Raw genomic sequence first — 24,065 nt, 5'->3', positions numbered from 1 at the left:
GATGACAACGGGCTTGGTTTTTTACTCTTTGTTTGATAATGTGTTATATGCTCAGGGTACCAAGATAGGTAAAATATTGTCCTTGTCCTCAAGGTGGTTTATTATCAGTTACAAAAAGGAAATAAAGTACAAAGTAATTGTTACAAGGAGGTGATGAGAGGCAAATGGTAGGATCAGGCTCAGCTTTTCAGAGGAGGTAAAGTTTGAATTGACTTTCAGTGGATTTGTTAATTCAACCAGCATTTGAATGGCTACAGTATTAGGTGCTAGGGTCTGAAAAAAAGGTAGTCCTTAATCCGCACTGAGTTAGAGGAATTGGCAAGGTGCTTTGGGAACTCAGCAGGTGTCTGGGAAGATTTTCTATGGGAGTATGTTCCAGATGAAACTTTAAAGACTGATAAGAATTAGCCAGGTAGAGAAGTATGGGGAAGAGAGTGCTAGAGAGGAGAGCTGCATTTGTAAAGAGTGAAAGTGTTGAGCAGAGCAGTGATGACTTCAAGGTACTGAACATAGTAGGTACACCAGATGATTGTGGGGGTTAGTAAAGTTTAGAGAGGTAGGTAGATGTGCAATCTTGAATGCCTTATTTGATAGGTTAAAATTTTTGAATTTTCACCTTAAACTATGAAATCTGTTGAAGGATTTACTTTTTAAAAAGATTGCTCGTAGCAGTTTGGGGACTGGATTACAAAATAGACTGGAATCAGGGATTGTTGTTTAAGGGCAGTCAAAATAATCCAAATAAGAAATAGTGAAGGTCTAAAGTGGCCATGCAAGTGCACAGGAATGGATGGATTCAGCAGAGAGTTAGGAGGTAGAGTCTGTTAGACTTGGAGATGTTAGTGTAGTGGTGAGTGAGAGAAATGAGCCTAGCTTTCTGGGTCCATACTAAGGTAAATGATGACATCGTTTCTAAGTTACAGAATAAAAGAAAGATGCATGTTGGAAATAAAAAATGAGGCATTTGATTTTGGACTGGTTGAGTTTTTGAGTTACCTGTGGAGCCATGTAGAAATGCCTAAGAGACAATTGGATATACTGAAGTTGGAATGAAAAATTGGGGCCAGAGAGAGATTTTGCAGTCAGCAGTCTCTATATACATTGTAGTTAAAGCAATGGGTTTGGAGGTCGTCAGCTAAGGAGCATGTCCAGACTGAGAAGGGCAGGAGGCTAAGAATTAAAGGTGTGACTGGTGTTAGACGAACTCCAAAAGAAATCTGAGAAGTTCAGAAAGGTAGGTGGAAAACTGGTAAAGTACCTGTGATAGGAACCAAGAGGAGAGAGTTTCAAGAAGGAAGAAGGCAACAATGTCAGAGGTGGTGGAAAGGTCAAGTATGGTAGGGACAGAAAAGAGCTCATTGGATTTGGCACTTGGTGGTTTTGTTAAGAAGTAGGGTCATTGGGGCAATGACAGCAGAGTCCAAATTGCATTGAGTTGAGGAATAAATGGAAGGTGAGAAAGAAAAGGCAAAGAAGCCATGTCTTTCATGATTGCAAATAGAGAGAGGACAATAGTAGAGGGAACATGAGGTTCAAGGAAGAGTTTTTTAAGATGAGAGGCTTATATGTTCAGGATAATGAGCAAGACAATAGAGTGGTGATATTGGAGGCAAGTCCTTGAGCATGTAGAGAAATCCAGAGCATAGGTAAAGAATTAGTATTATCTCCCTCATTAAGATTGGAAGGAAAAGGTCAAGATAGTGGTGAGGACAGATACCTGTATCTGGACAAAGGAATTTGAGGGCGTTCCTGCCTTATGACCTTTGTATTCCTTGTGATGTAGGAGACAGATTATACTTTTGGGGCTGGTTTGTTAGAGTGAAGAGTGTTGGTAGAATACTTGCCTTGAAAAGAGGCAGATTTGAATAACTATGAGGAATGAGAGGGATAGCTGCCTAGGGCTCTTGTATGGTCAAACAAACAAAGGTGAGGTAGAAGGGGATCCCAAGCAGGTAGAATAGCATGGGCAAAGACCTAATCTGGAGAGTAGTATGAATGACTGGAGAGAAGGATGTATATAGGGCCAAAATTTACGGTCAGCTGTATTAAGGAATTTAGAATATTTTGAGGCAAAGGGGGGCCTCTGAAAATTTTAATCGGAGAAGTGGAATGGTCATTTTGTGTTTTACAAAGATAACTCTGGTGGCAATTTGGAGAAATATTTAGAGGGGGTTTAGAGTAGAGGGAGAGAAACTGGTTAGGAGAGGCTTTCGTAATAGTCCAGGTATGAGATATTGAAAAATCAGAACAGACTAGATTATGGTGGGTAAAAGCAAACTCCAAATTTCAGTAGCTTGAAACAGCAGTTTATTTCTCACTTGCATTAGACGTCCACCAAGGATGGCTGAGGAGCTCTGTGGTGCAGTGGTTACGTGCCTGGCTTCTAACTGAAGGGTTGGTGGTTAGAACCCACCCAGTGTCTCTGTGGGAGAAAGACCTGGTGATCTGCTCCTACAAAAATTACAGCATAGAAAACCCTATGGGGCAGTTCTGTTCTGTCACTTGGGGTCACTATGAGTCGGAATTGGCTTGACAGCACTCAACAACAAGGATAGACTACAGACTTTCTCGTAGTAGTTGTTCAGGGACAAAGGCTGACAAAGCAACCACCGTTGTGAACATTGCTAATTGCTCTGCTGGAGGCAAAAGAGCTCTGGAAATCCTGCCCTATAAACCAAATGTTCCACCCAGACATGGTATGAGTATAAAAGAGGGAACAGAGGCTGAGAAGAGCAGATGGATCCAGGAGGCAGTACCAGAATTTGGAGATTGGTTAAATTTAGGGGAAGAGGGAAGGATTGTGGATATAAGTTTCTGTCTTGGGTGCTGCTGCTAACTGAGATTTAAAAAAAGGGGCATATTTGAGGTTAGAGAAGTGTTGGTAGAGAGTTCAGTTTTGGAAATATCTAGCAGCTGGTTGTTTAAATGGTTCTGAAGCTTTGGCGTGGGGGTGTAAAAACAGCTTGAGGGCAGCTTCTGACCTCTTACTTCACAAGGTGACCTCCTCTTACTTTGCAAGGGGACAGGAAAATCAGGATCAACAGCCGAAGGCTGATTCCCATGAGGCTCAGGAGTACAAACCTGCCTCCTCTCTCTGCCATCTTTAGTAATTCTGACACTAACCATCCCTCCCATAGCACTCTATACTAGGTTCGATAATTGATTGTAGTGGCCACACAGAACTCAGAGGCCATACTCAAAATTATGGGGTTTATTAGGGAAGTAACAGTTACAATTCAGGCTCCAGAACACTCAGGATACAGTTCTTCCATCAGGATAGCCTCACCCTGCCGGCAAGCATGCCTCTTCCTGGCCCTCTCTGCCCAAAGGCACTCAGCTTTCTCTCTCCGTGGGCCAGGAAGCCCACCATGCCCCTCTCCTGCTGTCGGTTCCCTAACTGCTGGGTTTCCCTTGATGGTCTCTCCTTCCTTGTTGGTGGTGGGTTCCTCCCCTCTGCGCTTGGGTCTCTTTTAAGGCAAAACTGATCAATCCCATTGTCAGGCCACAGTTACTCTATCACACAGTCACCTGGGTGGGAGTTATAAGACCATGGCTAGAAAGGCCACACACGAAAGTAATTAATGCCCCACAGGGAAATTTAGATTTGGATGACTGAGAACAGTTTTTAATTCTCCTGGAATCCAGATTTCTTGGGTCCATGGAGTTGGGGTGACCTCAAGCCATTGTCCTGAGGTGATCTTTTGAACCTTGAGCAGACTGGTCTCCTAAAAGTCATCTTTTTAAAAAAACTTGTGCTTTAAGTGAAAAAGCTACAAATCAAGCCAGTCTCTCGTATAAAAACTTAGATACACCTTGCTATGTACTCCTAGCTGCTCTCTCCCTAATGAGACAGCACACTCCTCTCTACCCTATATTCGCCGTGTCCATTCATCCAGCTCCTGTCCGCCTGTGCCTCTCTTCTCACCTCCAGACAGGAGCTGCCCACATAGTCTCATGTGTCTGCTTGAGCCAAGAAGCTCACTCCTCACCAGTATCATTTTCTATCCCATAGTCTAGTCTAGTCCCTGTTGGAAGAGTTGGCTTTGGGAATGGTTCCAGTCTTGGGCTAACAGAGGGTTCAGGGACCATGACCTCTGGGGTCCCTCTAGCCTCAGACCATTAAGCCTGGTCTTTTTATGAGAATTTGAGGTCTGCGTCCCACGGTTCTGCTCCATCAGGGATTCTTTGTTGGGTTCCCTGTCAGAGCAGTCATTAAAGGTCATCTTTAAGGCAAACTGCAGTTTTGCTAGTTAGTTAAGACTGTTTTGCCTTGGGCATTGGCTCTTCTGAACAGTTAAGTCAGCTTCTTGAAAAAGAAACTCCAGGGTCCGACTAGAATCTGTATTTTAGAGTAAATTGTTATTATGAAAGTACAGTTCTGACTCCTTTTTCCATGGCAGTGTCAATATGGGATGTAAGAAACTTTGGAAGTTTTTTCTCTTTGGAACACTTGGATTTCTCTAGTCAGAGTATTGCTTGATCTGTGAATTATGTATTAAATAAACTTAATATGATTTTTTTTTTTTTTAACATGACTATGGACTTGAGGGGCCCTGGTGGCACAGTGGTTAAGGGTTCAGCTGCTAACCGAAAGTTTGGAAGTTTGAATCCACCACCCGCTGCTTGGAAACCTATGGGGAAGTTCTACTCTGTCCTGTAGGGTCGCGATGAGTCCGAATTGACTCAACAGGAATGGGTTTGGCTGGCCATATGACATTGTACTTTAATGTAAAGATTGAAAATTTGGGATCAAGGCAGCCTGTGCCTGTTCCTGACAAGTTACCCAGTGGTGATTTTTGAAGAAGGAGGAAGTGTAACCTTTGGGAAGCTAGGGTTGTACTTAACCATTTCGAGGCAGCTTTGGAGCCCAACCCTTCTGAGTGGTAGCTGCTCTGGCTTATCTTCCTACACAGAGCAGAATAAGCTGCACATTCTTCTAAAATTGTCCTTGACAAGATAACCCCAGAACAGGCCATAGATGGCCTCAACCAGCCTCTGGGTGGAGACTTAACATTCTAATGAAAGAAAATCAACCTCTTCCTCCATCCTGGGGGATCGAACCCTTGTCTAAAGAAAATGCATAGTCATTCCCAAGCTCTGAGAGCCTGTGTGAAGGTCACTCCTGAATATTTACGATGAATTTGCGTTTCCTTGTCTGCTCTCTGTAAAAGTCCACCTCCCCAAGCTACCTGCAAGCAGTCTTGGAGGCAGCAGCCCCGATGGCTCCTTTCCTTGTATGATGAAATAAAGGTGTCTTTCTGATCTCTCACCTCTGCCACTTGTTTATTGGCTGTAACAAGTCAAGCTGAGCAAAACCTGGGGTTTTCACCTGGCAACATTTGGACATGTACTTTAGAGTATGTTAGTTCGCGGTAATCTGTGCTACTGGAGCATTTATTTTTATTGGTCCTCAGATGAAATGCATTTAATTATTTTATTTGAAAGTGGATATATTTGGCAGTTCACAAATTTTTAACAAAGTTAATGTGGCTTGTAAGCTAGGTGCTAAGGTTAGAAAACGATCTAGTTTCCCCATATTTACAAGGTTGTTAAATGAACAAAGAATGTGATAATATCACAAAAGTATAATAATAATGGCATGCATTAAACCATTTGATCTCATTAAAAAATCCCCATGGAGTTGTTAAAAATATTAAGTCAATAATAGAAAATGATTGTAGTTTATTTAATACAGGATTTGAACATCGGGTAACATTTCCGACCTCGTTGTTGTTAGGTACCATCAAGTTTGTTCCGACTCATAGCAACCCTGGGTACAACAGAATGGAACACAGCCCGGTCCTGCACCGCCCTCACAATTGTTGCTGTACTTAAGCCCCATCATTGCAGCCACTGTGTCAGTCTATCTCGTTGAGGGTCTTTCTCTCTTTTAGTGTCCTTCTACTATACCAAGAATGATGTCCTTCTCCAGGCGCTGGTCCGTTCTGATAACATGTCCGAAGTATGTAAGACAAAGCCTTAACCATCCTTACTTCTAAGGAGCTTTCTGGCTAAACTTCCAAAACAAATTTGTTTGTTCTTCTGGCAGTACATGGTATATTCACTGTTTTTTGCCAATACCATAATTCAAAGGCATCGATTCTTCTTTGGTCTTCCTTTCAGTTGTCCAGCTTTTGCATGCATATGAGGCTATCGAAAACACTGTGGCTTGGGCCAGGCGCACCTTAGTTCTCAAAGTGACATCTTGGGTTTTTAACACTTTAAACAGATCTTTTGCAGCAGATTTGCCCAGTGTAATATGTCATTAGATTTCTTGACTGCTGCTTCCATGGGCATTGCTTGTGGATCCAAGTAAAATGAAATCCTCAACAACTTCAGTCTTTTCTCTGTTTATCATGATGTGGCTTATTGGTCCAGTTGTGAGGATTTTTGTTTTCTTTATGTTGAGGTGTAATCCATACTGACAGCTGTAGTCTTTGATCTTCATCAGTAAGTGCTTCAAGTCCTCTTCACTTTCAGCAAGCAAGGTTATGTCATCTACATATCGCAGGTTGTTGATAAATCTTCTTCTAGTCCTGATGCCGTGTTCTTCATATAATCCAGCTTCTTGGATTATTTGCTCAGCATACATGTTGAATAAGTATGGTGAAAGGATACAACCCTGATGCACACCTTTCCTGATTTTAAACCAAGCAGTATCCCCTTGTTCTGTTCGAACAGCTGCCACTTGGTCAATGTACAGGTTCTGCGTGACTAGAGTCAAAAATGTTCCAAAGGAGAAAATTTTTTTATAGATTCTTTTACTCCGTCTTATCGCTAGTACAGCAGTTTGTGGTCCTGCAGGATTCCATACAGCATTGTCTTGAGGAACAGTTAAAATAATTACTGATTGACCCTAAGGCAGAGCTTCTAGCCTGAGGTTTGTAGTTTCTGTTTCTCAAAACTAATTGCGCATGGGTTATTCTGTAAAAGAGCACAATGCCCAAGGCTATTGTTTGACTTAAAGATGACTTTTAAGAAACCAGTTTCTCAAGGCTCAAGGTTCAGAGATCTTCAGGGTGGTAGCTTGGGTGGGTAACCTAAACCTCCATGGAATCCAGAAATCTGGATTCCATGAAAATTAAAAACTCTGTTCCTCAGAGTAGTACTGTATTTTCTCCATTTTACAGTTGAGGTTCAGGGAGATTAGATTATTTGTGCATCATCATACAGCAAAGTCTACTTTTAACTACCACTTGAAATTATTTTTTAGGATACTGTAAGAGTTACACAGTTTTGGTTAATACTGCTTCTTACCCCCCCCTTTTATTTTGAAAAATTTGAAACCTAGAGAAATTTGAAAGAATGATACCATGAGCAACAGTGTATAACTTTTTCTGTATTTACCAATTGACAACTTTTTGCCACGTTTATTTTCACAAGCTTACATGAGCTTATGTGCTCATTAGTGTACTCTTTCCTTCATTTTCTCTCTTCCTTGCCCTCTCCCTTCCTGCACAAACACAGACACACGATGATTAGAAAATAAGTTGCAGACATCAGAACACTTCTCCCCTAAATTTCTTAAGCGTATATTACCTAAGAACAAGGATGTTTATATTGCTGCAAGACCATTATCAAACTCGCTACCATATTCAAAATATTTTGTAGTGATATAGTCCATACTCAGATTTCTTCAGTTTTCTCAGGGTACTTTATAGCTTTTTCCCCCAATCTTAGCTCCATTCAAGGATCATGTGTTGCACTTAATTGTCATGTTTTTAGTCTCTTTTAATCTATAATAGTTCTCTTCCCCTTTTTTGTTTTTTAAGTCTTTCATAATTTTAAAGCTTTTCAGGCCAGTTGTTTTGAGAAATATTCTACGATTCGGAATTTTCTGATTAGATTCAGGATAAAACATTTTTGGCAGGAATACTACATAGGTGATGTATGTACTTCTCAGTGCACATACTGTTGTCTTGTCCCCTTGTTGGTGATATTAAGTTTGATCACGTGGTTTATGTTAGATTTCTTCATTATAATGGTACGTTTTCCCCTTTGTAATTAAGAAAAAATCTCTGGGCTGATACTTTTAGGATCATGTGATTATTCTATTCCTTAACTTTTTACTCAATGGTTTTAGCATCCACTGATGGTCCTTGCTTGAATCGGTTATTACATTGGTGTTTGCAAAATGTTGACTTTTTGGATTTTCTCATTCCTTCCCCTTTACTAGGTAGCATTGTTCTATAGAGAAGGAAGAGCTTTCCTCCTCCTCCCTTTTTTTTTTGAGGATCGCTATAGATTTAGATTTAGTATTAAAAAAAAAATTCAATGTTATAATCCATTACTGTCATTATTTTTAAATGTGTGCTCTGTTTAAAATAAAAGTAAAGAGATTTATTGAGAGCAAAGGCAGCTCCAGCCGGGCACATCTTGGATCTCAAAAGTGAAAACCAGTGCTCCAAAAAGCTGCAAGCCCAAGGGCATAGCGTAGTTAAAGGGTTGTTGAATCAGGAATTTAGCTTACATTATTTTGATTGGTAGGCAAGCAATCAGTAAAGCGGAAGGCAGGCTGTCTAGAAGCGGGGATTTGGTTGGGATTGGTTAATAGAGTATATGTGGGTTTAGGGGATTAGGTACACTCACATAACTGCAGGAATATGTCCCCACAGGAGGGTCACAAGATGATTGATAGGGGGCCAGGGTCTGCTGGTTCCACCCAGACAGATGCCTAAGGCCATATGCATATGAAGAAGTCAAGGTTCTATTCTCAGGAATGCAGAAGCAGAAGTCACAAAATGGAGCTGGACCTATACCTGAGCCAGCCACTCTAGGCATGCCAGGTACCTCAGTTTTGGAACCCTTGCACAGTACTAAAATTGTCCTAAATTTGGTCAATGAGAGCCCCTTCAAACTGGCTCTTGTGGCCTTTCGACATGTCCCCATCAGATTTTGAGCACTTCTTTGTACTCTGGCACAGCAGGGTGTCCCAGGTTCACTGTGTGCTTGTCCTAGACCTGGAATCAATCCTGGTTCCTTTAGTGGGGAATGATTCCTTTAAAGAGGAATTGCTTCTTTTTAGTTAATTTACAGTCTTCTTGGGATCAATTATTTCCGGTTTAAAAAAAAAAAAAGTGAATTCTAGTCCGAGACTTTACTGTATCGGTTCCCCGATTTGAGTAGTAAAGTGTCTAAATTGAATTATTTCATAGAATGAAAGTGATTTATAGGCAGCTGTAGAGACTTCCTTGGGAAACAGGATTTTGTGCTGAAGATCAGCATTGTATTTTATTTTTTCCTAACTTGGCGTCAACAAGTGAACTTGAAAATAAGTTTTCATATTCTTCTTACTCTCATGCAATACAGGCTTTTTCTCCCTCCGAGGTAGTCACTTAAGAGTTGTTTTTCACTTCGTATCCTCTCCTGTCTGAATTAAAATCTCCAATTTTTTTTTTTTGTTTTTAATAGTGAAGCTTCTAAACCCAGCCCTTTCATACTTTGCTTTTAATGTGCACCTTGCATTCATGTACGTTACGCATTTTACCTTCTGGTCTCTGTGAATACGGTCTAGAAAACTGACATGAAGTTACGGTGTTTATTGTATCGAACATTTCTTTTGGAGTATAGTTTTCTGGCTTCTTAGGAGGTCTGATGCTTTTAGAAAATCCAAAATAGGATTAGCCTTATTAGAATTGAGATCTGATACCCCCTAATCAGTTTGAGAATGTATTGCTCTAGGTCTTGGTGTCGATAGAGGCATGTCAGTCTCTTCTCCCCAAAACATTTTGCACTGAAGGTGAAACCTATCTGTATATTTCTTTAATTTGGAAACATATATAAACTCTAAGGTGATGTGCTTATTAACATGTGCCGTTGAAAAATATTTAAAATCCTTCCTGTTTTCGCTGTGTGAAAAGGAGCCCTGGTGGCACAATGTAGAATTTTTTTTGGAGGGTGGAAGTTGGTCATTTCCAGAAGTCATAGATAGTATTTTAATTAACATCATTGCTAACCTATCAGTTGATTATATGGCTTATATACTTATTCTTTTATTTTATGTGGATGAGTGCTGTAAGCTCACTTAAGAAATTAGCTGCCTGGCAACATAAAAGTACAGATATTAAAATGAATTGCATGCCTTCCAACTATTTCCGTTACTTGGCTAAATATAGAACCATGTAGAGCTCCTGCAGAATTGAAATCTCTGGAGACTTTAGTAGTCAAGACAGACAGTATTCAGCTTTTCAGAATAAGGAAGAAAAAAGGTGGCTTCAAATATATTTTTTCACTGTCACCCAAATTCATTAAGACACAGAGTCCAGTGAAAAGTCAGAACTGTTCTGAGTATTTTGACCGTTGTTGAAACCTGTTAGAAGCTGGGGTTAGGGCGGTGAAAGGGATAATTTTTTTTCCCTCCCAGATTAATTGCTGGAGGCTAGCCACTGTCCCTTCTCCACTGTCTCCTCAGATTATACTTACAGTTCTTAATACTTCACCTGGATGGATGAGGTAATACATCTGAACTAGAGATCAGGTGAGCGTTATATTTTGGTGTTTGTGGGAGAATTTTTTGACTCTGGATTGTTTTGAAGGTGTGTGAATTTAGATTACAGTTTAGCATGTGATTTTTTTTTTTTATAAGATTGTTATTTTGAGGAGAAACTTAGTTATTCCATGTACATTTAGCTATATATGAAATGTGAAGATCTCTTGATGTAGTTGGGTAGGACCTGAGTGCAAGAAATAGTGAATAAAGAAAGTGGTTAACTTAAGTCAAATAAGTTAAAATAGAGTAAGATTTTACATATAAAGTGAATATGGTGTGTTTACTACCTGATTTGGAGTTCCTGGGCGGTACAAATGGTTAATGTACTTGGCTGCTAAAAGGTTGGAGGTTTGAATCCACCAAGAGGTGCCTTAGAAGAAAGGCCTGGTGATGGACTTCTGAAAAATCAGCCACTGAGAACTCTGTGGAGCACAGTTCTACTCTGACACACATGGGCTCACCATGAGTCACAATCGACTCAATAGCAGCTAGTTTGGTTTTGCTTTTTTTTTTTGTATGAATTGGTATTAATTCTTTCAATGTTTGGTAAGATTAAGCAGTTCAACCATCTGAGCCTGGGCTTTTCTTTGTGGGTAGATTTTTATTTGATTCAATGTCTTTGCTTATTTTAGATTCATTCAGATTGTTTCTCCTTAACTCTGTTTCAGTAGTTTGTGTCTTTCTAGGAAGCCCGCTTTAACTAAGCTATCTAATTTGTTGGCATACCGTTGTTCATAAGTATGTCGTTATAATCCTTTTTATTTCTGTAGGGTTGGTGGTAATGTGCCCTCTTTCATTTCTGATTCTAGTAATTGGAGTCTTCTCTCTTTTTTTCTTGGTCACACTAGCTGAAGGTTTGTCAATTTTGTTAACCTTTTCAAACAACCAGTTTTGGGCTTTATTGATTTATCTCTGTTGTTGTTCTCTTCATTTCCTTATTTCCCACTCTGTTCTTTTCTTTCTTCTGCTTGCTTTGGGTTTAGTTGGCTCTTCTTTTTCCAGTGTTTTCAGGTGAAAGGTAAGGTTATTGTTTTTAGATCTTTTATAGCTATAAATTTCCTTCTAAGGACTGTTGTCACTGCATCTCATAAGATTGGTTTGTTGTGACTTCATTTTCATTCATCTCACATATTTTCTGGTTTTCCATTTGATTTTTCCTCTGATCCATTTTTTGTTTAAGAGTGTGGGGTTTAATATGCACATGTTTGTGAGTCTTGAACTTCTTGTGATTGATTTTTAATTTCGTTCTATTATAGTCTGGAACATACTTTGCATTATTTCTGTCCTTTTAAATTAAGTGAGCTTTGTTTTATGGCCCTGCTTATGGCCTAACCTGGAAAATGTTTTGGAATCTAAAGCGTGTTTCCTGTAGACAACACTTAATTGGATCATGTTTTTTAATCCAGTCTGACAATCTGTTAATTGATTGGATTGTCTAATCCATTTACGTAATTGATGGAGCTCTGATGGTGCAGTGTTTAAAGCCCTCTGCTGCTGAGAGATTGGCAGTTCAAATCCACCAGTCACTCTGTGAGAGAAAGATGTGGCAGCCTGCTTCCATAAAGATTAAACCTGTAACCTGTTGCTGTCGAGTAGACTCCAAATCATAGAACCCTGTAAGACAGAGTAGAACTGCCCCATAGGGTTTCCAGGGAGCAGGTGGTAGATTCTTAAATGCTGACCTTTGATTAGCAGCCGAGCTCTTAACTGCTGTGCCACCAGGGCTCTAATTCTGTAAAGATTACAGCCTTGGAAACCCTGTGGGACAGTCTTCCTTGTTCTGTAGGGTCTCCCTGAGTCGGAATGGATTCCACAGCAATGGTTTTTTTTTTAATTGTTATACATATTACTTTATTAATGTTTCAAACCGTATAATACATTGTTTTAATTATTTAATTAATAATTAAATATTTATTACATCTCTTGTTATTGCATTAGCTCATTACAGCTTTGTTCCTACCGACCTCCTTTGTTCTGTTTGTTACTGGCAAATATATTACATTTCTAGATGTTACGGGTTCAGCTACATATCCTGTACGTATTATTTTATACTATTGCTTTTTTTTTAAAATAATTTTTATTGTGCTCTAAGTGAAAGTTTACAAATCAAGTCAGTCTGTCACATAGAAGCTTATATACACCTTACTCCATACTCCCACTTACTCTCCCCCTATTGAGTCAGCCCGCTCCCTCCTTCCAGTCTTTCCTTTCGTGACGATTTTACCAGTTTCTAATCCTGTCTACCCTCCTAACTCCCCTCCAAACAGGAGATGCCAACACAGTCTCAAGTGTCCACCTGATACAAGTAGCTCACTCTTCGTCAGCATCTCTCTCCAACCCATTGTCCAGTCACTTCCATGTCTGATGAGTTGTCTTCGGGGATGGTTCCTGTCCTGGGCCAACAGAAGGTTTGGGGACCATGACCACCAGGATTCCTCTAGTCTCAGTCAGACCATTAAGTATGGTCTTTTTGTGAGAATTTGGGGTCTGTTCTCCTGCTCCCTCAGGGGTTCTCTGTTGTGCTCCCTGTCAGGGCAGTCATCGGTTGTGGCCGGGTACCATCTAGTTCTTCTGGTCTCAGGATGATGTAAGTCTCTAGTTCATGTGGCCCTTTCTGTCTCTTGGGCTCATAGTTATTGTGTGACCTTGGTGTTCTTCATTCTCCTTTGCTCCAGGTGGGTTGAGACCAATTGATGCATCTTAGATGGCCGCTTGTTAGCATTTAAGACCCCAGATGCCACATTTCAAAGTGGGATGCAGACTGTTTTCATAATAGAATTATTTTGCAAATTGACTTAGAAGTCCCCTTAAGCCATAGTGCCCAAACCCCCGCCCTTGCTCCGCTGACCTTTGAAGCATTCAGTTTATCCTGGAAACTTCTTTGGTTTTGGTCCAGTCCAGTTGAGCTGACCTTCCGTGTATTGAGTATTGTCCTTCCCTTCACCTGAAGTAGTTCTTATCTACTAACTGATCAGTAAATAACCCTCTCCCACCCTCCCTTCCCCCCTCCGTCGTAACCAGAAAAGTATGTGTTCTTCTCAGTCTATACTATTTCTCAAGATCTTATAATAGTGGTCTTATACAATATTTGTCCTTTTGTCTCTGACTAATTTCGCTCAGCATAATGCCTTCCAGGTTCCACCATGTTATGAAATGTATCACAGATTCGTTACTGTTCTTTATTGATACTATTGCTTTTTAAATCAATGTAAAAATGGTGTGTATGCGGGCGGCATCTGACCTCCTTTAACTTCACAAAGGGGAAGGAGAATATAAGATCAATAGCCCAAAGCTGATTCCTATGAGGCAAAGGTCAGACATGCCTCCTGTATCCACCATCTTTGCCAATTCTGACACCAGCCAATGCCTCCCACAGCACTATCTACTTCTCTCTTGGGTTCGATAACTCATTGCAGTGGTCACATAGAACTCACAGACAGTACTCATGATTATGGGGTTTATTTGGGAAGTAACAGGTTACATTTCAGGTTGAGGAACACTCAGGATACAGTTCTTCCATCAGGACAACCTCTTCCCAGCTGTGCTTACAGGCAGGCTCCACCCTAGCTCCTCTGCTCTGCCCCAGCAGGTGTTACAAAGCTCTTTTAGCTCTGCCAGTAAGTGCCCAGAGGTACCCTACTTCACCTGTAAGCCTTGGCCCAGAGGCACTCAGCTTTCTCGCTCTGTGGGCTGGGAAGCTTGCTGCGCCATCTTCTGCCCGTCTCTCCTGCCACCCTTTCTTTGCCACCACTTCTTGGCATGTCTGTCTATTTCTCTGTCTCTGTCTCTCGGTCCCCTGGTTCTAGGAGCTTCTTGGCGCAGGGATTCTGGGTCCAAAGGACACGTTCTGCTCTTGGCTCCCTTTCCTTGGTGGTGGTTGGATCTTCTCTATCCCACTTCTTGAATGGATCACCTCAAGCCCAGTGGGATGGCAAAACTGACCAATCCTTCTAGTGGGCCACAGTGACCTTATCTGCACAGTCCTATCCAGTCATCTGGGTGGGAGTTACAAGTCCATGGTGAGAAAAGCCGCACAAAAGTGATCCATGGCACTGCAATCAGAAGAAAGGAGAAAAATATGCATTTATAATGTCATAACTACCTTTGCCAGTGATCTTTGTGTGTGTGGATTTGAACTGTTGCCTGGGGTCACTTGCTTTCACCCTGAAAAGCTTCCTTTAGTATTTCTTGTGAGGTGGATCTTCTAGCAACAAATTCTCTCAATTTTTGTTTATCTGGGAACTTTATTTCTGCCTTCATTTTTGAATGATAGCTTTGGTGGCTACAGTATGCTTGGTTGGCAGTTTTTTTCTTTGAGCAATTTGAACATGGCCTCCGACTGCCTTCTGGCCTCCATTGTTCTACTGAGAAGCTAGATGTTAATCTTATCAGTGTTCCCTTGTAAGTGATGGTCCTTTTTCTGCTTTTAAGAGTTTCTCCCTTGTCTTTGATTTTCATGATTTTTACTGTGATGTGCCTGTTCACAGGTCCTACTTGAAGTTCATTGTTTATCCTACTTGAAATTCATTGTTCTGCTTGAAGTTCATGGAGGTTCCTAGATACTTAGGTTTCGGTTTCTCAATAAATTTGGGAATTTCTCAGATGTTATTTCCTTGAATATCATTTCTTCTCCTTACTCTCTTTCTTCTTCTGATGCTCCCGTTGGATGTATGTTGGTGTACTTCTTGGTGTCTTGCATTTTTGAAGCTCTGTTCATTTTTTTAGATTCCTTTTTTTTGTCTTTCAGCTTGCATAATCTATATAGATTTACTTTCAAGTTCACTAAATCTTCCAGTGCAAATCTACTGTTGAGCCCTTCTAGTTAATTTTTGTTTTAGCTATCGTACTTCTCAATTTCATAATTTCCATAAAAAAAAAACAATTTATCTCTTGATAGTCTCTCTTCCATATGACAGTGTCATTGTACTTTACTTCTTTAATCATGGTTTCCTTTAGTCCTGTAAATATATATATGTATATATAAAATGTCTACTTTGAAATCTTTTTCTGTTAAATTGAACAGCTGGTTGCTCTCACAGGCAGTTGTGTTGCCTGCCTTTTTTTTTTCCCTGATGTATAAAAACCCGTTGCTGTGCAGTCAGTTCTGACTCATAAAGACCTTATAGGACTGAGTAGAACTGCTCCATAGAGTTTCCAGGGAGCACCTGGTAGATTTGAACTGCCGACCTTTTGGTTAGCAGCTGTAGTACTTAGCCACTGCACCACCAGGGTTTCCTCCTGATGTATAGGTCATGCTTTTTGGTCTCTTTGCATGCCTTATAATTTTTTGTTGGATGCTTACTGTTATCTGCTTCGGAGTTAGCCCGTAACTCATTGCGACACTATGTACAACGGAAGAAATGCAGCCCAGTCCCATACCATCCTCATGATCAATTGTAGATTGGACCGTTTTTAGTTATAGGACTTTCATTGGCCGATTTTTGGAAATAGATTGCCAGGCCCCTTCTTCCTAATCTGTCTTAGTCTGGAAGCGCATCTGAATCCTGTTTAGCATCATAATAACATACAGGCCTCTGCTGACAGATTGGTGGCTTTGTTTTAGACGGTGTATTGTAGCAGCTTTGGGTACTGGTTCCTCCCACCGGGACTTGATATTGTTATGTGCTTATTTATTCCTTTAATGACTGGCTGTATTATTTTAGTGAAATTTAATCCTCCATATGATAGTTTAATCCTCCATCATGATAAATGGAGAAAAGATTGAAGTTGTCAAGGATTTTATTTTACTTGGATCCACAATCAACAGCCATGGAAGCAGCAGTCAAGAAATCAAAAGACGCATTGCATTGGGTAAATCTGCTGCAAAGGACCTCTTTAAAGTGTTGAAGAGCAAAGATGTCACCTTGAAGACTAAGGTGTGCCTGGCCCAAGCCATAGTATTTTCAGTCGCATCATATGCATATGAAAGCTGCACAGTGAATAAGGAAGACAGAAGAAAAATTGATGCCTTTGAATTGTGGTGTTGGTGAAGAATATTGAATATACCACGGGCTGCCAAAAGAACGAACAAATCTGTCTTGGAAGAAGGACAACCAGAATGCTCCTTAGAAGCAAGGATGGTGAGACTGCGTCTTACATACTTTGGACATGTTGTCAGGAAGGATCAGTCCCTGGAGAAGGACATCATGCTTGGGAAAGTACAGGATCAGGGGAAAAGAGGAAGACCCTCAGGGAGGTGGATTGACACAGTGGCTGCAACAATGAGCTCAAGCATAACGATTGTAAGGATGGCACAGCACCAGGCAATGTTTTGTTCTGTTGTGCATAGGGTCGCTATGAGTCGGAACCAACTCGACGGTACCTAACAACAACAAACAATCCTCCGTAACAGTTTTAAGCCTCTGAAGTTAATTTCTCAGGGAGGCACAATTTTGGTTATACCCTGGGATGACAGTGGTACCAGTAGGGCTGTCTTCCTTCTTTCCCTGACCACACCCAGCTGTTAAACTCCACTAATTGCTGGATATAGGATTGCCCTATTGTTTTCAAAATGTCCTGGGGCATAAATTCCTTTACCAACTAAACTGGCTCCTCTGATGCATTAGTCTGAGGTCAGTGTTTGATACTTGTTCTGACCTCCACTGCTGTTGGACCCTATAGGAGAGACTAGAACTGCCTCATAGGGGAAGCAGACTGGTGGGTTTGAACCACTGACCTTTCTGTTAGCAGCCAAGTGCTTTAATCTCTGCTCCACCAGGGCTTCTTTTGCTCTGACCTCAGGAGGGCTCATTTCAGCTGTCTTATTTTCTGGGAGCTACTTTATTCTATAGTCTAGGCTGTATTTTTATTAAATCTGTGAATCTTCTCCCGATTGCCTTTTAATACAGTCTCCACTGTTTTTTGAGAGTGCCCTCAGGTTTATACTTTGTTGGAAATAAAGCCAGTTCCTTTGGGAAGAGATGAGGAGTTAACTGTTTTCTGGCCTGCCTTTCCCTGAGGCAAAATCTGTGTGCCAGGGTTCTGGAGTTGGGGGTGGACACACTGGCAAATTTCTCTCTGAAGGATTCCCTGCTCTAGGTATTGAGTACTGAGTGGAGGAAAGGCAGTAGCCTGAGGGCCTCTTGGTTTGCCTCTCTTGGTGTGGAATCACCACCTGAAGAGCCTGAAGAAGGGCTGTATAGTATTTTCGGCATACCAGGCTCAATGTACTAAAAACCCAGTACCATAGAGCCTCTAAATCCATAAGCGGGAATTAGGTGGAAGAAGGAAGTCCCTGCCTCTTGACTGCACTTGCCTGGGACTTAGCTTCACTAACAGGGGTGGGGGTGGTAAGGATGACAAATGCAGAGGGTACTCTCCAGTCCAGGAGCTAGGTGGAGAGGGAGCACTGTATTCTTGGTTGCACCAGTCTGGAATGGAATCTCTGCTTCCCTGAGGTGGCGGGGGGAGGTCCTAGGAGGGGGCAGTTTTGGTTCAGATACCACAGACTCTTGCCATTCTTACTGATTTTTCATAGACTTCTTGAATAGATTTTCTTCATTTGCTTTTTGCTCTTAGGACCATTTTCAGAGTTTTAATTTTCTTAATCGTTTTACCAGCTTCACTGGAGAGTGGGTCAGTGGCGCTCCTCACACTGCCATTTGGATATCGATCTGCAGCACTGTTTTTGTATCTTTAAATCTTACATCAATTGTAAATACCTGATTTAGGCAGCACTGAACCTCAAGTAAACTCTGGAGCAGCTCTACTCCGTCCTATAAGGTCGCTATGAGTCGGAATCAACTCCATGGCAGTGGGTTTGCTTTTGGTTTTGGAACCTCGAGTTAATGAATAGGGATTGATATTTTTTGAGGCTAGAGAAAAAAAGATGAATTCCTTATGTGAAATGAGGATTCTTATACATTTTTAGGTTTATTATTTGAGTTGATGTTAAATTTACATGATTCAAAATACCAAGGACACAAAAGGTATAGAGTGAAGTTTTCTTCCTGCTTCTATACCCCAAACCACTCAGTTCCTCTCTCTAGCAACAACGAATATTACTAATGTTGGTGCGTTCTATGCATTTATATGCATAAAGTATACATATATAAGCAAAAAAAGTTTGTTGTTGTTGTTGTTAGGTGCTGTCCAGTTGCCCTCGACTCGTAGCGACCCTGTGCACAACAGAACGAAACACTGCCTGGTCCTGTGCCATCCTTACAATCGTTGTTATGCTTGCGCTCATTGTTGCAGCCACTGTGTCAATCCACCTCCCTGAGGGTCTTCCTCTTTTCCGCTGACCCTGTACTCTGCCAAGCATGATGTCCTTCTCCAGGGACTGATCCCTCCTGACAACATGTCCAAAGTATGTAAGACACAGTGTCACCATCTTTGCTTCTAAGGAGCATTCTGGTTGTCCTTCTTCCAAGACAGATTTGTTCGTTCTTTTGGCAGCCCGTGGTATATTCAATATTCTTCGCCAGCATCACAATTCAAAGGTGTCAGTTATTCTTCAGACTTCCTTATTCATTGTCCAGCTTTCGCATCCATATGATGTGATTGAAAATACCATGGCTTGGGTCAGGGGCATCTTAGTCTTCAAGGTGACATCTTTGCTCTTCAACACTTTAAAGAGGTCCTTTGCACAGATTTACCCAATGCAACACGTCTTTTGATTTCTTGACTACTGCTTCCATGGCTGTGGATTGTGGACCCAAGTAAAATGAAATCCTTGACAACTTCAGTCTTTTCTCTGTTTATCATGATGTTGCTCATTGGTCCAGTTCTGAGGATTTTTGTTTTCTTTATGTTGAGGTGCAATCCATACTGAAGGCTGTGGTCTTTGATCTTCATTAGTAAGTGCTTCAAGTCCTCTTCAATTTCACCAAGCAAGGTTTTGTCATCTGCATAACGCAGGTTGTTAATGAGTCTTCCTCCAATCCCTGATGCCCCATTCGTCTTCATATAGTCCAGCTTCTCGGATTATTTGCTCAGCATACAGATTGAATAGGTATGGTGAAAAAATACAACCCTGATGCACACCTTTCCTGACTTTAAACCAATCGGTATCCCCTCGTTCTGTCCGAACAACTGCCTCTTGATCTATGTAAAGGTTCCTTATGAGCACAATTAAGTCTTTTGGAATTCCCATTCTTCTCAATGCTGTCCGTAATTTGTTATGATCCACACAGTCGAATGCCTTTGCACAGTCAATAAAACACAGGTAAACATCCTTCTGGTATTCTCTGCTTTCAGCCAGGATCCTTCTGACATCAGCAATGATATCCCTGGTTCCATGTCCTCTTCTGAAACCGGCCTGAATTTCTTGTAGTTCCCTGTCGATGTACTGCTGCAGCCGTTTTTGAATGATCTTCAGCAAAATTTTGCTTGCGTATGATATTGTTCTATAATTTCCCCATTCAATTGGATCACCTTTCTTGGGAATAGGCATAAATATGGATCTCTTCCAGTCAGTTGGCCGGGAAGCTGTCTTCCATATTTCTTGGCGTAGACTAGTGAGCACCTCCAGCGCTGCATCTGTTTGTTGAAACATCTCAATTGATATTCCATCAGTTCCTGGAGCCTTGTTTTTCACCAATGCCTTTAGAGCAGCTTGGACTTCTTCCTTCAGTACCATTGGTTCCTGATCATATGCCACCTCTTGAAATGGTTGAACATCGACTAATTCTTTTTGATATAATGACTCTGTATTCCTTCCATCTTCTTTTGATGCTTCCTGCGTTGTTTAATATTTTCGCCCTAGAATCCTTCACTATTTCAACTCGAGGCTTGAATTTTTTCTTCAGTTTTTCGGCTTGAGAAAGGCTGAGCATGTTCTTCTCTTTTGGTTTTCCATCTCCAGTTCTTTGCACATATCATCATATTACTTTACTTTGTCTTCTCGAGACGCCCGTTGAAATCTTCTGTTCAATTCTTTTACTTCATCAATTCTTCCCTTTGCTTTAGCTGCTTGACATTTGAGAGCAAGTTTTCAGAGTCTTCTCTGACATCCATCTTGGTCTTTTCTTTCTTTCCTGTCGTTTGAGTGACCTCTTGCTTTCTTCATGGATGATGTCCTTGATGTCATTCCACAGTTCGTCTTCGGTCACTAGTGTTCAGTGGGTCAAATCTGTTCTTCAGATGGTCTCTAAATTCAGGTGGGATGTACTCAAGGTCATATTTTGGCTCTCGTGGACTTGCTCTGATTTTCTTCAGTTTCATCTTGAACTTGCATATGAGCAATTGATGGTCTGTTCCACGGTTGGCCCCTTGCCTTGTTTTGACTGATGATATTGAGCTTTTCCATCGTCTCTTTCCACAGATGTAGTCAATTTGATTTCTGTGAGTTCCATCTGGCGAGGTCCATGTGTATAGTTGCCGATTATGTTGGTGAAAGAAGATATCTGCAATGAGGAAGTTGTTGGTCTTGCAAAATTCTATCATTCGATCTCTGGCATTGTTTCTGTCATCAAGGCCAATATTTTCCAGCTACTGATCCTTTTTCTTTGTTTCCAACTTTCGCATTCTAATAGCCAGTAATTATCAATGTATCTGGATTGCGTGTTCGATCAATTTCAGACTGCAGCAGCTGATAAAAATCTTCTATTTCTTCATCTTTGACCCTATTGGTAGGTGCGTAAATTTGAATAATAGTTGTATTAACTGGTCTTCCTTGTAGGCGTATGGATGTTACCCTATCACTGACAGTGTTGTACTTCAGGATAGATCTTGAAACGATCTCTTTGATGGTGAATGCAACACCATTCCTGTTAAAGTTGTCATTCCCAGCATAGTAGACTGTATGTCCGATTCAAAATGGCCAATACCAGTCCATTTCAGCTCACTAACGCCTAGGATATCATTGTTTATGCATTGCATTTCATTTTTGATGATTTCCAACTTTCCTAAATTCATACTTCGTGCATTCCAGGTTCCATTTATTAATGGATGTTTGCAGCTGTTTATTCTCGTTTTGTGTCATGCCACATCAGCAAACGAAGGTCCCAAAAGCTTTACTCCATCCACGTCATTAAGGTCAACTCTACTTTGAGGAGGCAGCTCTTCCCCTGTCGTCTTTTGAGTGCCTTCCAGCCTGGGGGGCTTATCTTCCAGCACTGTATCAGACAGTGTTCCGCTGCTATTCATAAGGTTTTCACTGGCTAATGCCTTTCAGAAGTAGACTGCCGGGTCCTTCTTCCTAGTCTGTCTTAGTCTGGAAGCTCATTTGAAACCTGTCCTCCATTGGTGACCCTGCTGGTATCTGAATACCGGTGGCATAGCTTCCAGCATCACAGCAACACGAAAGCCCCCACAGTTCGACAAACTGACAGTATAGATATTCTTTTTTCCCCCATTTTACAAAACTGGTTCTGTATTTTGCTCTTTTCTCTTTTAACAGTGTAACTTATAAGTACATCAGGAATTTCCTTTTTTTTCTTTTTTTCCTTTGCCTGTAGAGTATTACAGAACGTGGAGGAACCACTTATTTTATTATTCTCTGAACAATCATTTTTTCCCCAGTTTTTTCAGTTATAAACAGTGCTGGATAAATAATCTTGTACATGTCATTTTGGATAATATCTATTAAGAGAAATTTCTAAATGTTGTGTATTTTTCTAATTTTTTTTATAGATATTACAAAATTGTCTTCCAAAAATATATGCAATTTATATTCCCACCAGCAGTGTTTCGAGTTTTGAGAGAGGAGATTTGGGCATGGTAGATACACAAGATAAAGATAACCAGTTTGAAATATCATCTTCACCCATGTGTATTTACAGTGGAGTGGAGTATTCAGTATTGGATTGCACTTTAGCCATGTTCATTCAACACACCATTTGTTAAGTGCCTGTGAAAGGACGTAGTCTTTGCTGTTTACCCTGGTGGTGTAGTGATTAAGTACTACGGGCTGTTAACCAAAAGGCTGGCAGTTTGAATACACGAGGTGCTCCTTGGAAAGTCTATGGGGCAGTTCTCCTCTGTCCTGTGGAGTCGATATGAGTCTGAATTGACTCAAAGGCAATCGTTGTTTTGTTTTTGGTAAGCAAAAAACTTTACCTAAGATATCATAGATTTCTGGCGGAGCAGATCCTCGTTTGCCCCAAGTAGGGCAGGGGAAATTCTAGATTAGCAGTTCTCAAACTTTTTGGTCTCCTACCTCTTTAGTCTTTTAAAGATTATTATGGACCTCAAAGAGCTTTTATTCATATGGTTTATATTTATGAATATTTACTGTATTAGAAATTAAAACTTAAGAAAATAAAATATTCATTAAAATAACAATAAAGTTTACGTATTAATAAGCATATATAACATTTTTAATGGAAAATAGCTATACTTTCTAAAACAAAAAAGAGTGAGAAGAGGGAGCAGCATTGTTTACATTTTTGCAGATATCTTTAATGTCTGACTTAATAGAAGACAGCTGGATTCTCATATCTGCTTCTGCATTCAGTCTGCTGTGATGTCTTTTTGGTTGAAGTATGTGAAGAAAATCCAGCCTCAAAGATATGTAGTTGGAAAAAGGAGGAGTATTTTACTATCCTTTTCAGGTAATTATGGATATTCTTCTTTGATACTATACCCAAACTCAACAAGTATTAGTTTCTTAAAGGTTAGTTAATGCAGAACCTGAAACTGTATTAATGAACTTTTGTACTCGGTGACATTAAAATCGGTTGGCGTGTCTTGTACTTCTAATGCATCTTATTACCCATGCATGATTTTAAAACATCATGATTTGATCAGTTGGGAAATATTGGTTTGCCGAGTTGTGCAGATCTTCCAAATGTCTGACATATTTTGCTATATAATTAAAAAATCACATTCTTTAGTATCACCGATTTCATCAGGAAAGTCTTTAAGTATTAAGCTGTCAAGCTCACAGTAAGTGAATACAAGTTTTTAAAATTCTGATTTTTGCCTAAAAACTCTGTAATTTTATGATGGGCAGCAAATAATGTCATTTGTTTTCCTTGAAGTGCTAAGCTCATTTTTGTGAAAAATACTGCCAGGTACTCAAGTCTGAAAAACCGTAATTTGTCTGTCAGTTGTTTACTCAAGAAAATAATAGTATTTCATGAAAGAAGTGGCTGTTTCAGCTCACAGCTCAGTTGCACATGTGCTTTTCCTTTAGGCAGTTGTCATACTTTGGTATGCAACAGAAGTGCATTTATACTTCCGATTTTGTCACATAGAGTATTAAAAAGATGAATGCATAAGCAGACATTTAATTATTTTTACTGCTTTATCAAGGACAGTGTTAACTGTAAGTGCAGGGTGATGAAGAATAAATATTACTGATACAGTTCGATGCCGCGCCGACCTTCTCATCATTGTGTTTGGGTAAATGTTGACTGTTTGATCTGGTATAGTTGATTGCTGAAGGGAGCACGTTACTCATGGGCGATGTTGTTTACAGGCAGTCTCTGGGGTATGCTCATTCAACTTACAGAATGGACTTAAGAATGGACTGCCATAAAGCCTATTGTATTAAAAATTTGAGTTAAACACATACAGTGGTTCATAATAATGAACGGTGTACTTTGTGATGCTCATGAAAACATTACCTGGTTTAGAAGTGTTTTTTAAGTGTTTTATATGCATTAAAAAACCCATTGCTGTTGAATTGATT

At 40.4% G+C, this 24,065-nt stretch overlaps 1 protein-coding gene across 21 annotated transcripts in view; it reads left to right on the top strand.

Annotated features, from left to right (window-relative positions):
* R3HDM2 (R3H domain containing 2) overlaps nucleotides 1-24,065 on the top strand; it is a 177,987-nt gene that overhangs the window by 30,876 nt on the left and 123,046 nt on the right. For 4 of the 21 annotated variants that reach the window (XM_049883648.1, XM_049883647.1, XM_049883641.1 and 1 more), the window contains exon 1: nucleotides 15,444-22,983. The exons of 8 other annotated variants lie outside the window; for them this stretch is intronic. In XM_049883648.1, the coding sequence (XP_049739605.1) occupies nucleotides 22,896-22,983 (88 nt within the window). In that variant the 5' untranslated portion in view covers nucleotides 15,444-22,895. Of the gene's footprint in view, nucleotides 1-15,441; nucleotides 22,984-24,065 lie in introns of those variants that run through there. 9 more of the 21 variants (XM_049883660.1, XM_049883646.1, XM_049883640.1 and 6 more) reach the window with 8 other exon arrangements.

This window comes from Elephas maximus, chromosome 4, assembly GCF_024166365.1.
Source record: "Elephas maximus indicus isolate mEleMax1 chromosome 4, mEleMax1 primary haplotype, whole genome shotgun sequence".
Classification (NCBI taxonomy): domain Eukaryota; kingdom Metazoa; phylum Chordata; class Mammalia; order Proboscidea; family Elephantidae; genus Elephas; species Elephas maximus.
This window is presented reverse-complemented; position numbering and strand designations above follow the sequence as displayed.